This window comes from Prunus avium, chromosome 6 (genome assembly GCF_965620075.1).
Source record: "Prunus avium chromosome 6, drPruAviu1.hap1.1, whole genome shotgun sequence".
Lineage (NCBI taxonomy): Eukaryota > Viridiplantae > Streptophyta > Magnoliopsida > Rosales > Rosaceae > Prunus > Prunus avium.
The window spans coordinates 27,710,114-27,731,899 of record NC_142289.1 but is presented as its reverse complement, the minus strand read 5'-3'; the positions used below and the strand labels follow the sequence as shown (position 1 = coordinate 27,731,899).

Genomic DNA, 21,786 nt, shown 5'->3' with positions numbered 1-21,786 from the left:
ATTAGGTCACTATTTACCACAATAATAAACTTCCCATTGAGTTTAAACCAAACCTCCCAAAAATTTAATTGCAGGGTTTTGGTAGGGCGAAACTGGTATTTACTTGTTGGGTCAACCTAAAAGATTTGCATGGTTTGAATAGGAAAACTCTAGAGCACATATAATTGTGGAGAATTGTAAATGGATGATGATATGGATCCTGAGTTGGGCTCTGCCTCCTGTAACACCCCATAAGGCCCAACCAAACGAAGAAAGGCATCACGGAATTGCCTTGTTTTGCTGGGTAACTTTCCGGGCAACCGAAGAGTAGACAGAGGCAGGCCAGTCGAGCAAAATTAACTGCCAGTCGAGCACAATTAACTACCGTCTCTATTCCACCATCCTTCGCGGTTCTCACCGATTCTTTCCTCTAACCCTCAACTCTGCTTGCCTCTTGGCATCAAGTTTCGAATTGAAGATCCAAAATCTCAAGTTCCATGAGGCCCATACAACTTCCGGAGCCGCCCAGTCCCAAACTGGGCACGCCGGAAATCTTCGAAGGTGGCGTATACGGCGTCGTTAGGCGCGCCGTTGTGATTGGCAACGGCTTCCCGGGTTCGGAGAATCAGAGCATCGGCTTGGTTCGCGCTCTCGGCCTCGCTGATAAGCATGTGTTATATGTAAGTTAATTACTTGATTACGCCTAATAATGGGTTTAGTCCTTTTGTTTTCTTCAAACTATGATTATAATTGTGAAGATTAAACTACCCATTAACTAAATTTTCTTTAAGCGGCTGCAGTTTTAAGTTCAAGAGCATATAAACAAAGAAAAGAATGGTTGGCTTCATAGCAAAGTTACCTTTATAATTTCTATATAGAAATCATATCACTTATAAACCTAAATATGTGATTTCTAGTGCCTTAATGTACATGACATGAGTACGAGGGTGTTAGCAACTTAGCACTGAAGTATCATCCTTTGATAACTCTAGCAAGAAATCACCGTAGAGCTAAATTTTAGACATATAACATTAAACTAGTTTAGTCAAGGTTGATTTCACTATCAAGTCCAACTAGAATTGGTATGAACCAATGTACAGTTTTCCAAAGACTGTTGTCTTTCAAGATGTATGGGATTTCCAATGGTCATTGGTAGAGGATTTGTGGTTTTGCTTTGTTGATCACTTATTTCTCAGTTGTGAAAAGAATACTTAATATGAACGATTAGGTGGTTTTTGATATATTGGTGTCTTCATTGAAGATGGTGGCCTGAGTTACCTGAGTGACCACCACATTGTTATTGCTTGTTACAGTCCCTTGCTTGCAGTAAAGAAATTTTTGCTTCCAATATGTGTTTGAGGGTTCGTTTTCCCTACAAGTTTTTTATAGTTTAATTTTTAAACTCACGCATACATGTTAACTATATATCCCTTTGTGATGTAAATGGCTGAACTATCATGATTCAGTTTTTTTTTTCTTCCGGTTTTTATATTATGTACGGGATTCTGCCCTAATTACATTAAGCAACAACATCGTAAAATCATGCTTTATATAAATCATGTGATTTGAGCACTACTGTATTATAACCAATCATTTTCTGGGGATATGGTCTTAACATCAGTGTTTTACCAGCCTTTCAGCTGCAGTTTTACTTACATGTGTACCTTTTGATGTTGTTTATCTTTTAAATTGACGATGCCATGCAGCGGGTTACAAGGCCAAAAGGGGGAATGAATGAATGGCTTCACTGGCTCCCGGTTTCTCTTCACAAGAAGTTAGATTACATCGTAAGGCAGATCTGTGTTTTATTGATATATCGAGGGCAGAAAACTTTGCCTTTACCTACAGAAAATGGTGGAAGTGCGGGCTTGAAATGTGTTTTAGAAGCTGATGTCCAGCAGATTGTGACAATGGCTCGTCAGACTTTTGAAAAGTAAATTTCTGTTTTCTTGTATTTTTACAGATATAAGAAGTGCTTTCTTGATTGCTTTCCTAAATTGTGTATTCAGTAAAGAAACATGGGTTAGTTGAGTGGTTAGGCCTGTGGTTTCCTCCGACGTGGTCTGGGATTCGATTCCATAAGGCACCTATCTGGCTATTTGCTTGAGTTTCCTCCCTCCCAAAGAATGTAGGGTTTGGTAGGGAGCCCCAGTTTTGAACTGAGTCTGTGAAGCGGGTTTGGGTGATTTCTGGGTATCCAAAGAGTGTATTCAGGAAACAAACATGCTCAATAACCAGAATGGGTTTTGCTTCTTAAAATTTAGAATCTGGTGCTTAACTTGATCTCTGTTTCATATTTGGTACTTATTCTTTTCTTCTTCTTTTTATTTATTTATTATTTAGGGATGGACCTATATTGGTGGTAGCTTCGGGCAGGGATACCATTTCTGTTGCAAGTTCTATTAAACAACTAGCATCGGATAATGTTTTTGTTGTTCAGGTTTGTCAATGGGACCTGGCTTTATCAGTTTGCAGTTAACTATATATTCTGTTCTCAAATTACTTTGGACTATGAACCTATATTATATGACATGGCTTAGTTGTAGATGCGGAGATAATGATAAATGAATATGTCAATGTTTACATTTATTGTGATGCTGTATGTTCACAATATCCTTTAACATTAATAATTTCCTACATGTTTTGCTTGAGTTTAGGTCAACTTGAGATAGTTCTTATTTTTACTCCCAAGTAGAGTTTTATTTTGTGGTAAATTTTGATTGGAATGGAGTAAATGTTGTTCTTCTTTTTAAACACATAACAGCCTTGTTATTGGTCCATTATATTCCATTGGACATTTCCTTTTCCCTTTCCCATAGTTTTCTTGGCTTTACCATGCTCCACAAGAACAGAAACAGCAGTATATATGCTCCACTAGGAGGAAAGCAAACATAGAGCAACCAAAAAAAAAAAACTCGCATTCTCAGTTGGGGAGAAGCCATATAACCAAAATCAACACCAAATCTTGACTTGTTGGCTAAAAATCTATCAAAAAGCTACCTCAAGACAGCTCCCATCATTAGAACAAAATCATATCATGATATTCAACTACATATTAGAGTGAAAGGGGAAGTACGAGAGAGAGATTTAAGAAAAAAAAGGTTTGGGGTCTGATGCTTAACAGCCCTGTCACCTAAATAATGAATTTATATGATAAGGTTATTCTACAAAAATAGATTACAATAATACCTCCAGACTAGCATAAAATATCCACTCTAACAATGTGCCATCCTTTTTTACTTATGACAATGCCTCTATGCTAATCCGTGGTAGTTTCTCTTTCACTTCGAATGCTTTTCCTCTTCCGTCATCAATTTTTATTAGTTTATTATGGTTTTACTCATCTGTTTGGCAATGAGGACTTAGGGAGTTTGAAACTATCATGTTTGGGAAGCCTACATAACGGTTTATATGGTTTTACTGTTTAAAGTACACAATTTTATCTTCATTAAGTGCTAAGGTTAGAGAGATCTTTGGAGTGGGAGCCTATTGGATACAGTTATGGAATCATTTGTTGGCTTGCCAAATGACTTTTACTCTGTGACTAGGTTCATAAGTTTCAGCATCTTAACTATGGAGATCTCTTTTGTGGCTGTGGTCATTTGTTGCCTTGTCATTGGAATACCACAAAATGTGTTTAAGTATTTGATTGACCCACCTTTTGCCATTCGCAGATACAACATCCCAGGTTGCATCTAAATAGGTTTGACTTGGTGATAACCCCTAAGCACGATTATTATCCTTTGACTCGTGAAGCACAAAAGCAGGTTCCTCAATTTATTCATAGGTGGTTAACTCCTCGTGAACCTCCTGACAGGCATGTGGTATGTATGAAGACCTAATTATTTGCACTGCAAATTTGAGAAGCTTTAACCTTACTTAAATATCAACTGCTCCCTGCACTTTGAAGCTTTATGCTATTATAATTCCCTTCCCCTGCCCCCTCCTCCCAAAAGCTATGATAACTAAAAACTTATAAAATCAGGTCCTCACTACTGGAGCTTTACATCAAATTGATGCTACTGCACTTCGAAACGCAGCTAGTGCATGGCGTGATGAGTTTGCAACTCTTCCGAAGCCCATACTTGTGGTGAACATTGGTGGCCCTACAGGTAATCTTTTGTTATACACTGAATCTTTCTTGCTTGATGTTTTACAGGATTTGCATTTAATTAGTTGACCCACTACATGATGATTGCTATTATGCTGTTTTTGAATCTAAAGACCTCCTTCATGTTAGGTTAGATTAAGCTCTTTGGAATGCTAGTAAAAAAATTAGCGTTTGGCTGTGATGTTTTTTTTTTCTCTTCTAATTTTTTTTTTCTATCAATCACTTGTACTAATGAAAAAAGACCAGAAAAAGAACCCAGGATACAGAGAGTATATGTTACAAGTGTAGTGAATCCATGAACTTTATATAAGTACCCCTGCTACCCATATTTCTAGTATTGGACCAGTCAGAGGAGGCAAAACTTCTTTCTTTAACTGTACAACAAGATCTTTGTTGTCCTAAAAACTCCATCTAGTCCTCTCCTTCCAAAGGGAATACTATCTGGAGTAGATTGCAAAATAAATGCCCCAATTTTGTTACAAGAGCAGCCTTGCCAACACCCAACAGCAAGGCCTACAAACCAGGCAATATCCACTGGATACCAAAGACCAAATAACAACATTAGTTGGGCAACAGAATAGTGAAGGGAAAAAAAAGTAGTCTACACTACTTGGGTGATGTTTCACTTTCTACATTACACAGTATAGTATCACTTCACATGTGGTTCTGGTCACATGTTTGATACAATTTTCTTAGAATTTCTTTTTAAATACATGTTAATTTCTGTTTGCCTTTTCGTTCATCAACTAATTTGATAAGATATAGTAGTTTATAAGCCAATAGACACATAGAGTTTACAAGTCCCTAACAAAACATATTTGTGTACTAATTGATGCGTTAGCGAGTGGCTGTCCTCCCAGAAAGAAATTGTTTCAGTTAGCAGAGGTTGCGACTTATTTAGCAAAATGCATTCCTTGACATAGGGAGTGGCTTACATTGTGTGGCATACTTTTTTCCTTTCATTTTATTTTCACCGGCTCACTCCAAATTTATACTTCGAAGGATGGTGCAAGAATTATTTTATAGCTCTCCTTTTTCTGGAATTTGTTTGAATCTCAAGTTCAAATCATTATGACCTGTTAAAGGACATTTAGGAAAGCTTAAGATGTTTATCTTTTAAGTTACAGAGATTTCCATTGCACGTATGTGATTGAAGAGTCAATACAGACCTCATTTGCTTGAGGAATATTAGATCATTCATTTAGTGTACTAGAATGTTTGGAATAATTTTTCTCATCCTACTTTGTTATTGTTGTTTGGAATGGTCCATTTATTCTAGTTAAATGATTTATTTTGTTTTTTTTTTCCTCTTTAATAGGAAATTGTCGTTATGGTGTTGACCTTGCAAAGCAATTGACAACCAATCTGCATAGTGTTCTTGCAAGCTGTGGAAGCATCAGAATATGTTTCTCTAATAGGACGCCTGAAAAAGTATTGCTACAGAAAACATTTTCTTAGAAAAATTTGTATTACTATGGCTGGCACTCATTTTTCCCTTTTGCTTGTCCACAGGTATCTAATGTCATAACAAAGGAGCTTGGAGATAACCCAAAAGTTTACATCTGGGATGGTCAAGGTATCATGTGAAATTTATTTATTTTCAGGTCAAATTTATCGTTGAAATGATTTAGGGTTTTTATGTTGTACTGATATGATTGCCAGAGCCAAACCCACACATGGGCCATCTAGCCTGGGCCGATGCTTTTGTTGTCACTGCAGATTCTGTCAGTATGATAAGTGAGGTTTGCAGCACTGGGTAAGATTAAGGAAGTTACATCTGTAATTGATGATTTAGGGCCTATTTTCTTTAACATTATTTTTCATTTAAGTAGATTAATTCTATCTGTCCATATTTTCAGGAAGCCTGCCTATATTATGGGAGCTGAGCGTTGTACATGGAAGTTGTCAGAGTTCCATAAATCACTCAAGGAGAGAGGAGTAGTTCGACCATTTACAGGTTCTGAGAATGTAAGTAAAAATTAATCTGTTTCTATTACTCTTCCTATACAAGGGTCATCTGATTGTAGAAGGATGCCCTTTTTAGGATTGAATTGTTCTTTTCATCATTTTCTGTTTACTCTGATATACAAATTGACAGACAGTGTTGGTAAATAAAAGAGATAGAAAAACAAGGGGGAGAGGTTATGTTGATATCCCTTCAGATCCCAGTTTTGACCCTTTTAATTGGCCCTTCCTCACCTAGAACTTCGGCCGATGATTTTTTAAACTAACATTTCTTGATGAACTCATATTTATATGAATGAAAATTCAGATGTTTTCGTAAATGTGTTTTTTCGCTCCCTTTCTTTTATAGTTTCATGAGGTTTATGGGCCATTATAGTGTTAGAAGGTTCTTACTCGTCTAGTTTTCTTGGTGGCATCACAAATGTGTACATTTTAGTTTGCTTATAATGATAAGTTAAATATTCGTGCTTGGAATTTGCTTAAAAACTCTTTCTTTTACTTACCCTTATTCTAACATATTCTTACTTTCTTTTGATCGCCATCTTTACAGAATGAAGATTTATATTGGTCTAAATCATACTTATTTTTTCTCTATCTTATTATCTCGTTGCTGTATTCAAATTTTGACAGATTTCAGAGAGCTGGAGTTACCCTCCACTTAATGACACTGCAGAAGCAGTGAGTCGAGTGCATAAAGCACTTGCTGAGCGTGGATGGAGATTGCGGCCATAGGAAGTGAATTGATAATCATTGCTTCTTGTAAACACATTCAAATCTTATGTTAAAAGGTACACCCATTAAAAATTAGGTTTTCCTGATAGCACGTATAGGAATGACAGCTAAAGGCTGTGGCAGCTAGTATATTTTGATTTTTCCCCTTTTGGGGGTCTTGAGATGTGTAGAATAAAGGCTCTCTATAATTGTGCGGCATGTAAATTTGAGGGGCGAGCTTTTATTTTTCTAAGGTTGGGTTGGTCTTTATTCTGAAAACAATTCATTTGTAATTTAAAGTGGTTTACTAGATTCTTTTTTATTTCCAATTACTTAGAGCAATTCTGTAGTAGATTGTTATGAGATCGTTACCATACCTTTAAATAAGGTCCCAGATTATTAATAGTTAATATTGACAGGGTAGCAACAGAAAATTTCCCAGAAAGATGTTACGTTAATCTCTTCTCTCTTTTATCTTACTTTTCGTTTCCTAATTGATTTGAAAATTAGTTTGATCAGAATTGTGTTTTTCTGGAGTTGTGTTCGAAGACTTTAGCATTGTTTGGTGGACAAGGCAAGCTTGCATCGAGCAACATAACACCCAAGTTTGAGATAGTGGATTAATTTAATTAATTTCACTACCTAGAACTCGTTTTAATGTTTTTTGACTTTGGTTGGTTGATTAGAATTTTATCAAATCGTCCTTCAAGAGCCAGTTTGTACTTGAACCTTAACATTGGACTTAAAGTTCACTAGTAACAGGAGTTCAAGAGAGGAGAAAGAACAAAGCCCTCGAGACCCAAAGTCTTACAATTGTGAAATTTGAAACTTAAAGTAGTACCAATAGAAATATTTAGGGTAATTCTATAGGAGTACACTCAACTATTCACAATAGAGGTGCACCCAGTTCTTCTTTGAATACAAGCGATATTCTAAACTACCAGGAGGAGGAGGGTTTCTCACACACACTATCAAGGTGTCACGGGAGATCGAACTTAAGACAACTGGTTTGCAAGTCAAAACTATTTTTCACTGGGCTAAACCTTGTTGGCGGGGTGCACTCAGCTCTTAAATGTACTACAATTATACAACCAGCAATATTTGAAAATTGTCAAAACAAATCCTCAAGTTTTCTTTTTATTTAGTGGGAAAGTAATATAAGAACTGAAAATTAAAGAAAATTTAGCAAGGGAAGGAGTTAAAGCACTGAAAATTCGAAAACTACATAAAGAAACCGCCTACTATTTACTAGTGTTTGGTCTACTTAGCTTGGTGGATGTGCTTTTTTCAAAGACCTAGCATGGTCACACAGCTCCTCCAGTGTTTCTGAATATATACTATGTGAAGTAAATTAACTCAAGGAAATCTTAGCATCAAGCTTATAATTATATTATGTAAATTATTTCGTGATCTCATTGCTGACTAAATCCCACCACTAATCTGATCCATCACCCAAACCAATTATTATATACTTATTAAGTGCAGATTATACTCATATCATGGTCAAACACAAACTTAATGCATAGGTTGTACATAATTAAACACCATCTCTTACATAATACTTGCACTTCCATTCACATTTGCCTATGATGTTGCATAGGTGGTGGAGCAAGTGAGCTTTTGGCAACAACTCCTGTTCCTCTATACATGCGTTTTATGATGTATACATTAAAACAAAGAACAAAATTAACTAACCCATTAACTATAAATCTCTCCTCTCATATCATATACCTATATAAAACCCATACATCCCAGCATCCCTTTGCACAAATACATTCTATCCCAAGCCCTCTCAATAACCCGATCACAGAAACCTTTCACATTCTACATTCTAATATGAACTCAAAAAGGAGTGGTGAGGTGGCAATTAGTAGTGATGCCAAAGGAAAGGCTGTTGAACGTGCTCCTCCTCCACCTCCTCCACCTGTTGTAGTTACCACAAAAGCTACCAAAATCCGGAATATTAGAGGAAAGAAAGGTCTAGCAATTATAGACATCGTGCTGAGGCTCGGCGCCGGTTCAGCTGCTCTTGCTGCTGCTTACATTGCAGGGAATACTGAACAGATTCTTCCCTTCTTCACACAGTTCTTCCAGTTCCATGCTCAGTACAATGATCTTCCAACTTTCACGTATGCAAACTTCTGATTAACAAATATTATGTGTGTTTAATTAATTTAAGAGCAGTGATGGTTTCATTAATAAATATGCAGGTTTTTTGTGGCTGCAAATGCAGTGGCTGTTGGATACATAGCCTTCTCCTTGCCCTTCTCAATAGTCTGCATCGTTCGACCTCATGCAATAGGGCCAAGGCTACTACTTGTTTTCCTTGACACAGTAAGCTAATATAAAGCCATTTGACTAACAAATTACATATATAAATACTAGGGTTTAGGGCTTTTCTCTTGCTTGTTAGATAAAGATTGACTTGCTGAAAACATTGCTTGCTTGGTCTTGAGAAAGAGATAAAAAAATGGATACCAAAATTGTTGTTAAATGCTTTGCAGGTTATGGTTGCTCTAGTTATGTCTGCAGCTGGCGCTTCTACAGCAATTGTATACTTGGCTCATAATGGGAACTTGAACTCCAACTGGCTTGCTATTTGCACGCAATATACTGACTTTTGCCAGGCGCTTAGTGGGGCTCTTGTGGCTTCGTTTGTCGCTGAAGTCTTTTTCATGTTGCTGGTGGTGAATTCTACTTTTGCTCTAAAAAGAAAATGAGAAACCACCTTCTTATTGAATATGATGCTTTAGTTATCATGGCCATCACAAGCATATTTCAAAAGAAAGAAGATGGAGAAGAAGAAAAAACCACAACGGTTCTAGTTTCTGGTATCTGTTGTAAATTAGTAAAGTGATGGAGTGGAGGAATTGTGTTGTGTGGGTTTGATTAAATGCCAGGGACATATGTTATCTGTGTATATTATTAATTGCATCATAATTAGGATTTATGTCAACTATTTAAAGTAATGGAGGAATTGTGTGGGTTTGCTTCAAGGTGTTTTTCTTCATTTTTTTGTTTACTTTCCCCAGTTTATGGAGAATATTCCTTGACAAGGCTCCAGACTCCAGTCGGAGTGTTCTTGGTCGGTACTATGGAAGCAAAATATCTCAGATCCTAGGTCAAATAATTAAGCCAATCAATTTGGGAATTATTTGACCTATTTGGGAGTTATCTGATTTAATTGGGATTTATGTGATTCTTGCCTTAATTAGGGATTTGATTTAAATCCAATCCCTAATTACACCAAATCAAGGAAGAATAATTCATTTCCATCCGTGGAATTATTCTTCTGAAACCCTAGCCTTCGAGGCCCCTATAAATAGATGGCTACGCACAAGGTTTGAGGGACGTCTAAAATTCTATATGAAACCTGCAGAAATTCATTCTCACAAACCCTAGCCGCCACAACTTTCTCTCTCTCACACAAGGCTCCGGCCACCTTACACAGCTCCAGCCGCCCAGTTCACACCATACACACATCTCCGTACCCTTTTTAGCTATTGTTTCTTTACGAATCAATTGAACTAACTTAGGCATCAGAGGGCCTTTGGCCAACACCCCCGTGTGTGGTCTTCTTATTCCAATCTATTTTGCAGGGGGAAAGAGACGATGAAGAAGAAAGGGGAATCAATCGATCAAATATTCTCGTGGGACGAAATTTGCTCCCACAAATTGGTGCTCAAAATATTCGATCGATTTATTCCCCTTTCTTCTTCATCGTCTCTTTCTCCCTGCAAAATAGATTGGAATAAGAAGACCACACCCGGGGGGTGTTGGCCAAAGGCCCTCCGATGCCTAAGTTGGTTCAATTGATTCGTAGAGAAACAATAGCTAAAAAGGGTACGGAGATGTGTGTATGGTGTGAACCGGGCGGTCGGAGCCGTGTGTGGTGGCCGGAGCCTTGTGTAAGGGAGAGAGAGAGAGGGTGGCAAGGAGGGAATTTTTGTGAGCTTAGAATGGCTTACCTCATGCCTTGCATAGCCTCGTATTTATAGAGCCTCGTAGGGTTAGGGTTTGGAGAAAAATAATCCTTGTTGGGAAAGAAATTATTTTTCTGATTTTAGGATATTTAAATCAATTAGGGATTTAATGAGAATCAAATCCCTAATTCAAGGCAAGAATCCCCAAATGGAAGGAAATATTTGACCTAGGGTTTAGCTAAAATTCAGTTCCCACAGGTACCCCAGTAGTCATCCCTTACATTATTCTTTCTCGTTTTGCAGTTCTTAAAATATTTTCTCAAGTGTGCGAAATTGTTACCCAACATAATATTGCTAGTCCATCTCAATATACCTTCATTTTGCATTAGCTATGTGGCCAAACGCAGTAGTACTAGTTTACATCATAGGAGCCTTTTCAAATTAATTTCGACTACTTTAAAATGACAAATACAATAGGTTACCAAAGTTGGTGCCAGTTAGGTGTGCCGATTTTTGACATGACTCTAAAATGACAGAAGTTAGTAGGATAGGGTTTACCATTGCTCGACACGAACACTAATATGGCACGACTAGTTAAAGACGGGAGTATTTGAGCGGAGTTATTCTTGGTTGTTATAAAATCAAATTCTTATTTCTAATGCATTGGTTGTAGGGCTGGTTCTAAGATTTTGAAGATCATGTGCGAAACTTAAACTCGGACCTTTACATATTCTAATACGAAAATACTAAAAATATAATTTACCATGACTTAATGCCATAAAACAATTGTTTATAATTAAAATTCATAATCAATTCATACTTAATGACAATAACAAATCAAATTCATTAAAGTTTTAATGTTTCAATTTGAGAAAGTTAAATATTAGTATGTTCGGTACAAAAATAAGAATTCATTGCCAATGTCACGAATCTTTCTTATTAATTCCACAAAAGGCCGAACTATATTTTCCAATGTATTTCACTCTTGATTCGTTTTTGAACAACTCCACCAATTCTTTTCTTCTTTTTTTTCTTTTTTAGTGTGTGAGAAAGAAAAGAGAGAGATTGATGATGACTTCTACATAACAGAAAATAAGAGTTTAAGAGGAATAATAAGACATTAACTTTTTTGTTTTGTTTTGAGTTGGGAAAACCGTATACTGCAAATTTTTTTGGGTAAACTGCCTTTTGCCCTTGAACTATGCCCTAATAATTTTCAATTCACCCAATAATCAATTTTTTTTGGTAAATTAAAGATATGAACTATACAAAAATAGCCAATTTCTCCCTTACTATTAGATTTCAGACTTCATCCAAATTTCCGTTACAAAAAAAAATGACATGTGCTTCTCACGTGGAAAATAAAAAAATAATTTCAAAATGGAAAAGTGGAAAAGTGGAAAATCCACTCGAATTCGTCGCCAACAGCCAGATCCAAGTCAACGCCATGAGGAAAAGAGAAATAGGAGGGAGCACTGGCGGATCTACAAAGGCGCAAGGAGGTGCAGCTGCACCTCCCCTCGCCGGAAAAAGCTTTGAAGTCACCGGAGTTTGCCCCTCAGCTCTACCTTGGAGGTGTGTTGTGTAGATACAGCTGCACCAAAATGGATTCAGTTGCATCCTCAACTTGTGATACTCGCAAGTGCACGAGCCGTTTGGTAGTATAGCATATGTAAGTGCGAGGTCGATCCCACGAGGATTGGTGATTGAATGATCCAATTCATTTTCCCTATACAAAACAGAAACAAAAACAAAGAACATGAAAGAAGGAAAAAAGAAAATAAGAAAGTAACTCAAGCAAATAAGTTCCCAAGTTCAATTAGATTAATGGATTGATTCTAGCTAAAGTATGGTTAAGCCATGGTGTGTGGTCATAACCTTGTGTTCCTAATTCCCTAATTTGATCATTTGTTGTCTAACCTAAAATTAAGCATTAGGAACCCATTAAGCATAGAAGAACAATTTAAACAACCAAGCATGTATCTAATCCCTGTTGTCGAATGTCCATACATACTCTTCCTATTCATAGTTCAATTCGAATTAAAGCATGGTGTCTACTCTTAATTCAAACCAAGATAGCTAACATGCAAGCCTAAATGGTGATCAATCATTCAAACTAGCATATTAACTTATAAGCATAATGAATAAGAACAAAAACCATAATTGAAACTTGGAAACTAATCAAACTTGAAACTAAAGAAAAGAATTTACATAATGAAAAGTAAAGTGGAACTAAGAAAAACTTAAGGAGAATTTCAGCACAAAGATCTCATTATAACAATTGAAAACTAGAAAGGAAAACTAAGAGAATTTGAGGGAGAGAAGGGAAGGGAGCTCTAGAGAAGTGTTTGAGAGCTCCCCCCCTTGGGGTGTGTTTACAAGCTTGGGAAACCTCACTATATATAGGCCTAAGGAAGCTGAAAATCTGAATTAAGTATGGCTAATGCATACAACACTTGTTTTATAAAATCTGAAATGGTTGATGCACTTCACTAATGCATACAACACTTCCATTATAAAATCTGAAATGGTTGATGCACTTCACTAATAAATCCCACCAGCAGCCCTAGCTCATCTTCATGTCACCATGACCAAGCTTCCAACCAGAAATAATAGCTCATCCTGAGGTCAGCATGACCAGCAACTTCAAGGGCTTACGAATTGGGCTTCCCTTAAGCAAATTAAGACTTTAAGCACTCAAACTTGAAGTTCAGAATGTCTTCTTTCCAGCCATATATCATTTGGGCCAATCCAAGGTCGGAGGAGGAAGTTAAGGCCAAAACAAATTGCTAACTCATTTTGCGCGCTGATAAAATCCATCCTGAGCATGGCTCTGTGTTTGCTAGGTAACAGACTCCATATTTATCCAATGGGGCTGAATTTTGGATATGTTATATTACACACCCATTGGAACAACTTTCATGAAGAATGTGGCCTCATCCGAGCTATGTAGGTTGCTGAAACAAAGCTTGCAATATGACCTACGAAACTGAGCTGGCAGGGGACTGTAGCCAAAATTGAGTTTGTCTTTAAGCTCTTCATCCATTCATCCAAATTAGGCCCTAACATGCATGGATTGCATCATTTACTATCCAAAGCCCTCATTATTACCTAAAGCTCAATGAACTGAAAGATAAACACAAAAAGGATTAAAAGCACAAGTTTAACTCAAAAACATAACCAAATCATAAGCTAGAAGGGTACAAAATGATATGTAAATATGCACCGATCAAGGTGCCCACCACCTATTCGAATAAATGCCTCAGCAACCCAGCGACCATCCTTTTCTTTGTTGCGATGCTGCACTGAGTGCAGTGCGTGTTCTGTTTTTTAAGTCCTGGCCAAACGATGTCGTTTGGATCAGGCAAAAAAAAAAAAAAAATTAAATAGCAAACCTGAAGCCTTATTTCCACAGAACAGATGAGCGTGTTCTTGGAGTCCAAGTAGGAATTAAATGGACCAAGGGATGCCTTCTGTTGAAGTCTTATTCTTCACTCAGCTTTGCGTGCTCCTGAGTCTTTGCTCCAGATCCATCCCTCTTCTCCAAGTTTGAATGTTTTTTTTTTCCCATCTTTTTTTCTTATGGTTTTTTTTCCTTCTGTTTTTTTATTTATAATATGTATTTTAATATTGTTGTTTTTTTCAGAGATATTATTTTTGTTTTCTGATTTGGTTATCTTTGTGTAACCATAAACCCTAACTCCTTTTTTGAATAATTCATGTATTTCTTTTGAGTTTTTAACCTTTTAAATGTTGCCCCTTCCCAGGAAAATTCCTGGATCCGCCTATGGGAGGGAGGTGGAGAGATGAAGTGAGGGGAGAGAAATAGAAATAGAGGAAGAGACATAAAGGAGGTGGCACGTCGCCAGAGCCAGTATGGATGTCGTCGGTCTGAATGGGCAAGGTCGACTTATTCTTTGAGTGGCTGGTGGCGGTGGGGTTTTGTATTTTCTCTTTTTCTAATTTTTTTTAATTTTTTAAAACTATTAGTTGCACCATCGCAGTTGGGTGGACAACTTTAATGTAGGGTTATGGTAGAGGAATTCTAAGATACTGTCACACCATCACGTGTTGTTATCAACCCAATTATTATAATATGGGTGGACAACGACAAGGCTCATATGTTATGGATCCCTAAGCTTAGGGTTTAATATTAAATATATACACATGTTACAATATAAATGGATTGAAAACAACGTGCCACTGAAGAACTACTCACATGAGGTACTATAATATGATGTGGCATTGGATTTTAAAAACACAACTTCAATTATATTTTTAAAAGAGATTTTCTATTTAAACTCCGCACTTCATTTTGTTCACCCCCAATACTTAAATCATTAAGCTGTAAGTTTTATTATTGTGTAAAAAGACAAAAAAGGTCATCCAACTTAATAATTAACCCTAATGCATCTATACACACACCCCACCACTCTTCATATCAAGTTTTAGAAAAATACAAACTCCTCTACATCCTATTGCCAGATTACTCTTCTCCTTTAAAGACATAGAAAATTGACGAGCCTACCTCTTTAAATATGCGTAGGAGTTGATGGAAAGGCTTGTTGATTATCAACTCAACAATACCCAAGTGTTGGAATTCCAGTTACAGTTCTTGGAGAGAGGTAAAGTTGTTCTCTTTCTCTAGAAAGTATTAAATTTTGGGTTTAGGGTTCTATTTGTTTGTGTTTTTTTTGCTCAGAACAAAGAAAATTATGGGGTTTAAATAGAAAATCTCTTTTATTTCTTATTTTTTCAGTTTGGGGTGTATTTAAGGGTAGTTTGAGAAGATAGTGAGGTTTTCTTAGAAATTGTGAAAATTTAAATTAAAAGATGAGGTGAACTTAGAACATGGGGTGAACTAAGAGAAGTGTGGGGTTTAAATAGAAAATCTCTTTTAAAAATCATCTCATCTTATTTAAGCCCTAAAATCTAAATGATTCCCCAAGTATATCCAAAGTCACTAAATGCGATTGCTGCTTGTTTCTTGACCGGGACCCACGCGGCATATAGATTCCTTATAATTATATGTTCTACTCTCGAACACAACCAATTAATTGTAAGTGTTTTCTAAGTAATACTTAATAATTGTTAGCCCTTTAAAATAAAAACTAACACAACGAATTGTAAAGTTTTTCCAAGTAATATTGAACAATCAAATATCGGCAAAAAAAAAAAAAAAAAAAACCTTGACATAATCTTATTTAATTGGTCTCGGAGAGAAAGCTTGTAACAATTAAAGATATAACAAAATGTTGGTGCAAATTTGCAGTCGCTAATATTCTGCTTGTACAACTAAATATAAAAATTAACTCATCCACAAAAAAAAAAAATTAAAAAAATTAAATCATTTTAAAACAAAACAAAACAAGAAGGAAGAAGAATCCCTGTTACTAATAAATTTTGATATCTTGTTGACCATTTATGCATCTCATTATTGAGATAAAGTTTTTTATATAAGACCGAATCTCAGATCTCATATTTATAGGTAAATGTTCTTAATCACTTAAGCTACAAATTCCTTGCTATCATTGGATGAAGTTACTGCTAATTATTAGACCACATAACATAACATTATCAGAAGAAAAATGCAATAATTATTCATAGCTCTATAAAAAAGGCAATAAATCAGTCTCAATGTCCAAGTTTCTCTTTCAACATTTCCACCAAATCCAATACAATAAAGCCTACTTATTCCCCAACCCAATAACCATAATCCATACAGATTTTCTCTTTCTCGCTCTCTTATTTCCCGGAAAATCTTCCGTGATCTCCTCAGTCTTTGATTCCTTGCTTAATAATTCCCCAAGGCTGCAATTGCGTTCGTTCTCAAAAGACCTTCAAAAACTAAACCCTAATTTTCTTTGTCATTTGCAAAGCATGCATTCACACCAACCCTTTGATAACGTGATGGCAGCTGAGAAAGCCATTGTCATGAGAAGCTACCAAAACTTCAACAAGGAGATGCTGATCACACTGTGCTTCGCATTCCCGCCTCTCTTCTTAGCCCTCTGGTGCTCCTCCACATGGCATCCGGCCGCTGCCAATCTGTCCCGCCAGTTTTTCGGGGCACTCAGCGCACTCCTCGGTAGTCATCATTTGTACGCTTTCTTGTTCTGCAATGTGCTTATTGTTGCCATCCACTCTATGTCTCCCATTGGGCGATCACCCGATGTCTACGAAGAGTCCGCCATCAACAGTGAGTATTGGTGGAGTATATATCTGGAACCAGAGACAACGCCAGAGGAGGAGAAGGAAGAGGATCAGAACAAACAAATCGCATGGTCTGAGGATATTAGTGCCGTAGTGCCTCTTGTTGATGACAACACAAAGTCGAGTTGCAGTGAAGAGCCGACAGGGAGGCATCCAAGTGCTATGGAGGAACTGAACGATAAGGAATTCCAGCAGATAATAGATGATTTCATTTTTAGATCGAAGAAGGATATTCTGGGGGAAGAGATTCAAAGTGAAAAATGCATGAAAGCAAAAGGAGAAGAAGAAGATAATAGGGCAACCACATTAGCATATATGTCTCTTTCGATATCTTGTTAATCAATAAAGTCCTTTATCAAAGGTAATTTCAGTAGGAATTAGTATTTGACTATAATTAAAATGGTTAAATAAGTAGGAGGTAATCTGAGTAGGATTGGGGCGTATGTATTTTCTTGTTGACTGTCTTTAGGAAGAAGGGAAGGGGTTTGAAACTGAAAAAAGACAGAAAGAATGGCTCCAAGTCTTTTTTGTCAATTTATGATGTTTAAACTTTAATATGTGTTGATTATTCGCGTTTTCTTACCTGAGATATCCTGACAATGAATTAAAGATTCATCGATTAATTCTTGTATATATATCCACTACATGTACATAATCTATTACAAGACAAACAATTGGAATCTCACTCAAAATGACACAGAGATGTGTTGAATGGTTTTTTTTTTTTTTTTTTTTTTATATATGAACAAAAGTTTAGGGGGTGATTGGCTACTCTTACTACCAACACCAGGACAGACCCACAATCTCGAACTGGAAGGACTTATGCATGTCACCCAACTGGTATGGATTTATGTAAGAAATTACAGATCAAGCACCAATGAGGACTGCTAACGGGACTCGAACATTGATGGAGCTACACGCATGGACTCGAACACTATTGAATGGTTATTTTTCTGTAATGATCAGAAGCATATATAACAGTAATTTACACTTTTTAGAACATCTCTAAGAAAATATATATTCTTAAGCAGTGGCGGATCCACATAGGGGCAAGGGGGGTCAATTGACCCCCGCAAGCCCGGAATCCACCATAGGAGGCCAAGAACTTGACCCCTGCAAATGCCTAGAAGTTGTTTGATGAAATGCCCCAAAGAGGGAGCAGCCATAGCCAGGAGCAAGCAAGAAGCTTGCTGCGCAGCGCCCAGCGCTTCAATATTTTTTTATTGACGTCAAAACGACGTCGTTCCACTTAAGTTTTTTTTTATAAAAAAAACTCTGGCTAAAACGACGTCGTTTTGGCTCCGTTTAAAAAAAAGAAGAAAAAGAAACCCACAAGCAGCACAGCAGCTCGATAAAAGAAATTACAATCAATTGCAAACACACACACACATATGTATGCAAACTGATTGCCGTCTGTCTAAGAATACATATGGTGAAATCAAACACGTGGCTGAGATTGATCCTTTTTGTCACTAGCAACAGCCTCATCAGTGCTTCGATCCTGCAGATTTGGATAATTTTTGTGCTGAGCCAGGTGACGCTCATGCAAATTAAACATTTTAGCATCAGCTTGCAAAGAAGCCAAGATCATCACTTTTCTTCTTGGTTCTGCCCTCTCCATTGTTTTTTATGCATCATCCATGGTGGCCATGACACGGTAGCACAGCCATTAAGTATGGCTTTTATGGTAGATGCAGAATTTCTTATCTGCTTTGCAAACAACTTAAGTAAACCTTACCTGACTTGTATATGTTGACCTCTTAGAATCGAACCCTGGAGTTTGATGAGTTTAACAGAAAAAGCTAAAGACGGAAAAAAAAAAAAAAAATCTTGAATTAATCTATAAAACCAAGTTGTGTTTATCCTGGGCCAAATCATTTGTTTTGTCTAACATTTTCCCACGAGTCGAAGGACCTATTACAATTTACAAATATTTTTCTTGGTAATATATTTCTTGGAAACAAGCCCTCTGTCAAAGCGGCTAAAAGAATTATAATCGAAAGTCGTTATCATTAATATCGTCATTATCATCAACAAGAAAACGTACCGTACATAACTTGTAATATACAAGAGAGAAATACATATAGTACTTTCTTATATTGAAAATTTAACATAAAATATGAGAGTGGTACATTTTGTATAGAATTTTTTGTCTTTAGACGTTGACCCCTGCAAGGAAAATTCCTGGATCCGCCACTGTTCTTAAGGAACAAAGTAAAGGCGACTTTGAGCATAATTTTGCTCCTTTTTTGGGAAGAATTAAAGTATTTTGAGGAAAAACAAAACTCGTAAGTGACCACTTGGAATTAATCCCTTTGATTGTAGATGATCGCCTCCAATTCCATGCTCAATATAATGATCTTCCAACTTTCACGTATGCAAATTATGCATGCGTTCATATGCTTAGGCGGTGTCCAGTTTTTGCCCTTTCAATTATGATTTTTTTTTCTTTCTTTTTGTTGATACAATTATGAAATTGTTTTTTGGTCAGATTATGAAATTGCTTTTTGAGTGGCAAAATATGTGTTTAACTGAAGAGTGGTGATCTGCTCCAATAAAAAAAGAAAAAAAAAACTGAAGAGTGGTAATAGTTTCATTGATATGTGCATCCCTTTTATTATTGCGTATGCGGTGGCCTAAATACAGCACTTGAAGCTCTCGAAGCCCTAAGATTATAAGATCCTATTTGGCGGGCTGGATTGTATTAGATTTCTTCAAATAAAATGGACTAATATCCAAGTACGGACCCATGATTCAAAAATGGGGTGGGCTAACTTGCAGACCAAATCTTCCAATTGAAAGATTTCTCTTCAAATTTCGGCTAACTCTACTTTATTTTTATAATATTTTCCAAATTGTATATGACTTGTTAAACACTTTTATTATTCACTTCTACATGTTTAATTATATTATAAAAAACAACATGCTTCCCAAATTTTACATAAAATCAAGGTTTTAAACATCAAACACTTCATAAATATCAAGAGTCTTAAAACATGGATATAATGACGGTACATATTGATATCGGTAAAAGATGAATGAAAAAAAAATAATAAGAGAGGTATTTTTTTTCTTCTTGGAGATGCTCTTAGATTTTAAAAAGTCTTCCTCTTCTCTTCAAACTTCTCATTTTCTTCTTCTTTTTCTTTCTATTTGTTAGATCTTTCTTCCTCTTCATATTTATCTTCTCTCTGTGCATCGTCGGTTTGATGTCTTACACGACTTCTATGGCTGACTCGTCAAGCCCATCTCGGCAATCAAATCCCATTTTCGTCACCTTTTTTCCTTTGTTGGGTACTATTTTTGTTTCACAGAACCTTGTGTTATTGGTTTTCATTGTTTTTGGCTACTATATTTTTGGTGGTTTAAGGGGCTGAGCTTATGGGTTTTCAGAAGCCGTACAATTCCCCTTACATCATTAGGTTTTAAGTTTTTCTTTTGGTTGCTTATGTGGTTGTTGGTATGAACACGAAGGAAAAAAACTATGAAATTGTGGGATTGGGCTTATGGAGGAATCCTTGACCTCTGAAATAACTAAAGTTACTTTCTATTGGCTTCGCAAATCTCACGGCCCGGTGTTCCGAGCCGAGGGAATCTGCGTCAACACAAGTCGTCCTTCATTGGTGCCGTGTGGTTTGTGCGCGGGCATGCCAGCACGGTTTACCGTGCGTCTGAGGGTGAGTTGATTGGGTGAGTAGATGGGGAGTGCGCCTGTTTGAATCTAACTTCTAATCAAGCGACTGTGGTCGAGTGAGGAACTGATCTCGGCCGTCAGGTTCACGGCCTGAGCTACAAGGCCGTTAATGGTGATGCTGATGGTGGTTCTTAGGTGGTGCTCCGGCGCGTCGCTAGGTGGCGACGGTCGTATGATATATGAGATGAACGAAAGAGTAACAAAGGTGGTACTCCGGCGCCTTGAAAATCAAGAGTCGTATGATATATTGATGAATGAATTTTTCTACAAAATGCCACTACTCCTAAGAAAGCAAATAAAAGTATTGAAAATGCATTATAAGACAATAAATGACAGGAAGTAAATGACAGAAAAATATAATTTGCTCGATGGGAGGCTTGTGTTTGGTGTTGAACCCTTCAAATGTAGTTGGAGCTTGGTATTTATAGGGAAGGTCTTGGGAAGACAATGAAGCTGAAAATCTGCATGGTGAGGTTTGATCAGAGCTAGTGGGTAGTTGAATCGACATTTGGGAATGTGAAGTATGGTGGTGTGACCCCTATAAACCCCGGCCGCCGCCCTGATGGTGGGCTCTGCGTCTCTGGCCTTGGAGGAGCATTTAATGCCATGGTCTGATGGTTGGTGGCTTAACCTTACAAGTCATGGGATTTTCGCACCTAATCCTTGATTTTACTCACCATATCCTGACTTCAATCACGTCCCCTCTTTCTTGGCTCATTAAATGCTTCTACGTGGGTCATGGGCCTTCTGCAGTAGTTAGAGACATTACTTCATTAAATGAATCGTGGGACCCCAACGCCACGTGGCGACGCCACTTGACCTTCCTACTTTGGCCGTATATCTGAGGAGTTTGTCCTCAGCCGGTATTACCGAGGCCGTGATGACTTTAAATCATAAGCTCACCTTTGTTTTTAACAAAAGGAAGCGAATGATGACCTGTAACGTTCGGCCGTGGATAGACGCTAGGGCTGAGAAGAAGTTTCTTCGGTCAGCTTTCTCGGCCGAGATTTTATTAGGCACAAACACTTTCTGAATAATTTTCTGCTTGTTTATACCATTCAAAGAAAGCACAATCTCTTCTTACCCCATTATTGGCCCAACCCCAAAATCTTCTCCCAAGGTTGTTGTCAGACGACATTGATTATCGCAGCTACAAATGGGCGGGCACACTTCGAATCTTCGATTTGCAG

At 37.1% G+C, this 21,786-nt stretch overlaps 2 protein-coding genes across 2 annotated transcripts; both read left to right on the top strand.

Moving 5' to 3' along the window:
- The first annotated feature begins 208 nt into the window (after window positions 1–208).
- On the top strand, window positions 209–7,129 carry ELM1 (fission ELM1-like protein (DUF1022)). Its single transcript, XM_021950281.2, has 10 exons — window positions 209–659; window positions 1,686–1,912; window positions 2,323–2,419; window positions 3,654–3,803; window positions 3,965–4,091; window positions 5,409–5,521; window positions 5,603–5,666; window positions 5,753–5,846; window positions 5,950–6,058; window positions 6,686–7,129. Exons 1-10 carry the CDS (start codon window positions 477–479, stop codon window positions 6,785–6,787), a joined length of 1,266 nt encoding a protein of 421 aa, XP_021805973.1. The 5' UTR covers window positions 209–476; the 3' UTR covers window positions 6,788–7,129.
- Window positions 7,130–8,413: 1,284 nt separating this feature from the next.
- LOC110750029 (casparian strip membrane protein 2-like) lies at window positions 8,414–9,685 on the top strand. Its single transcript, XM_021950280.2, has 3 exons — window positions 8,414–8,895; window positions 8,977–9,100; window positions 9,271–9,685. The coding sequence occupies exons 1-3, from the start codon at window positions 8,414–8,416 to the stop codon at window positions 9,484–9,486; spliced, it is 822 nt and encodes a 273-aa protein (XP_021805972.2). The 3' UTR covers window positions 9,487–9,685.
- The last annotated feature ends 12,101 nt before the right edge of the window (window positions 9,686–21,786 follow it).

What these genes read in the sequence shown, in the direction of transcription:
- ELM1 (XM_021950281.2), top strand. Translation starts at nt 477, where the DNA reads ATGAGGCCCATACAACTTCCGGAGCCGCCCAGTCCCAAACTGGGCACG. An exon ending in TTACATCTGGGATGGTCAAG is followed by an intron (nt 5,667 to 5,752) that starts GTATCATGTGAA and finishes TATGATTGCCAG; the next exon opens with AGCCAAACCCACACATGGGC. An exon ending in AGTGAGGTTTGCAGCACTGG is followed by an intron (nt 5,847 to 5,949) that starts GTAAGATTAAGG and finishes CCATATTTTCAG; the next exon opens with GAAGCCTGCCTATATTATGG.
- LOC110750029 (XM_021950280.2), top strand. Translation starts at nt 8,414, where the DNA reads ATGCGTTTTATGATGTATACATTAAAACAAAGAACAAAATTAACTAAC. An exon ending in AATGATCTTCCAACTTTCAC is followed by an intron (nt 8,896 to 8,976) that starts GTATGCAAACTT and finishes ATAAATATGCAG; the next exon opens with GTTTTTTGTGGCTGCAAATG. An exon ending in TACTTGTTTTCCTTGACACA is followed by an intron (nt 9,101 to 9,270) that starts GTAAGCTAATAT and finishes AATGCTTTGCAG; the next exon opens with GTTATGGTTGCTCTAGTTAT.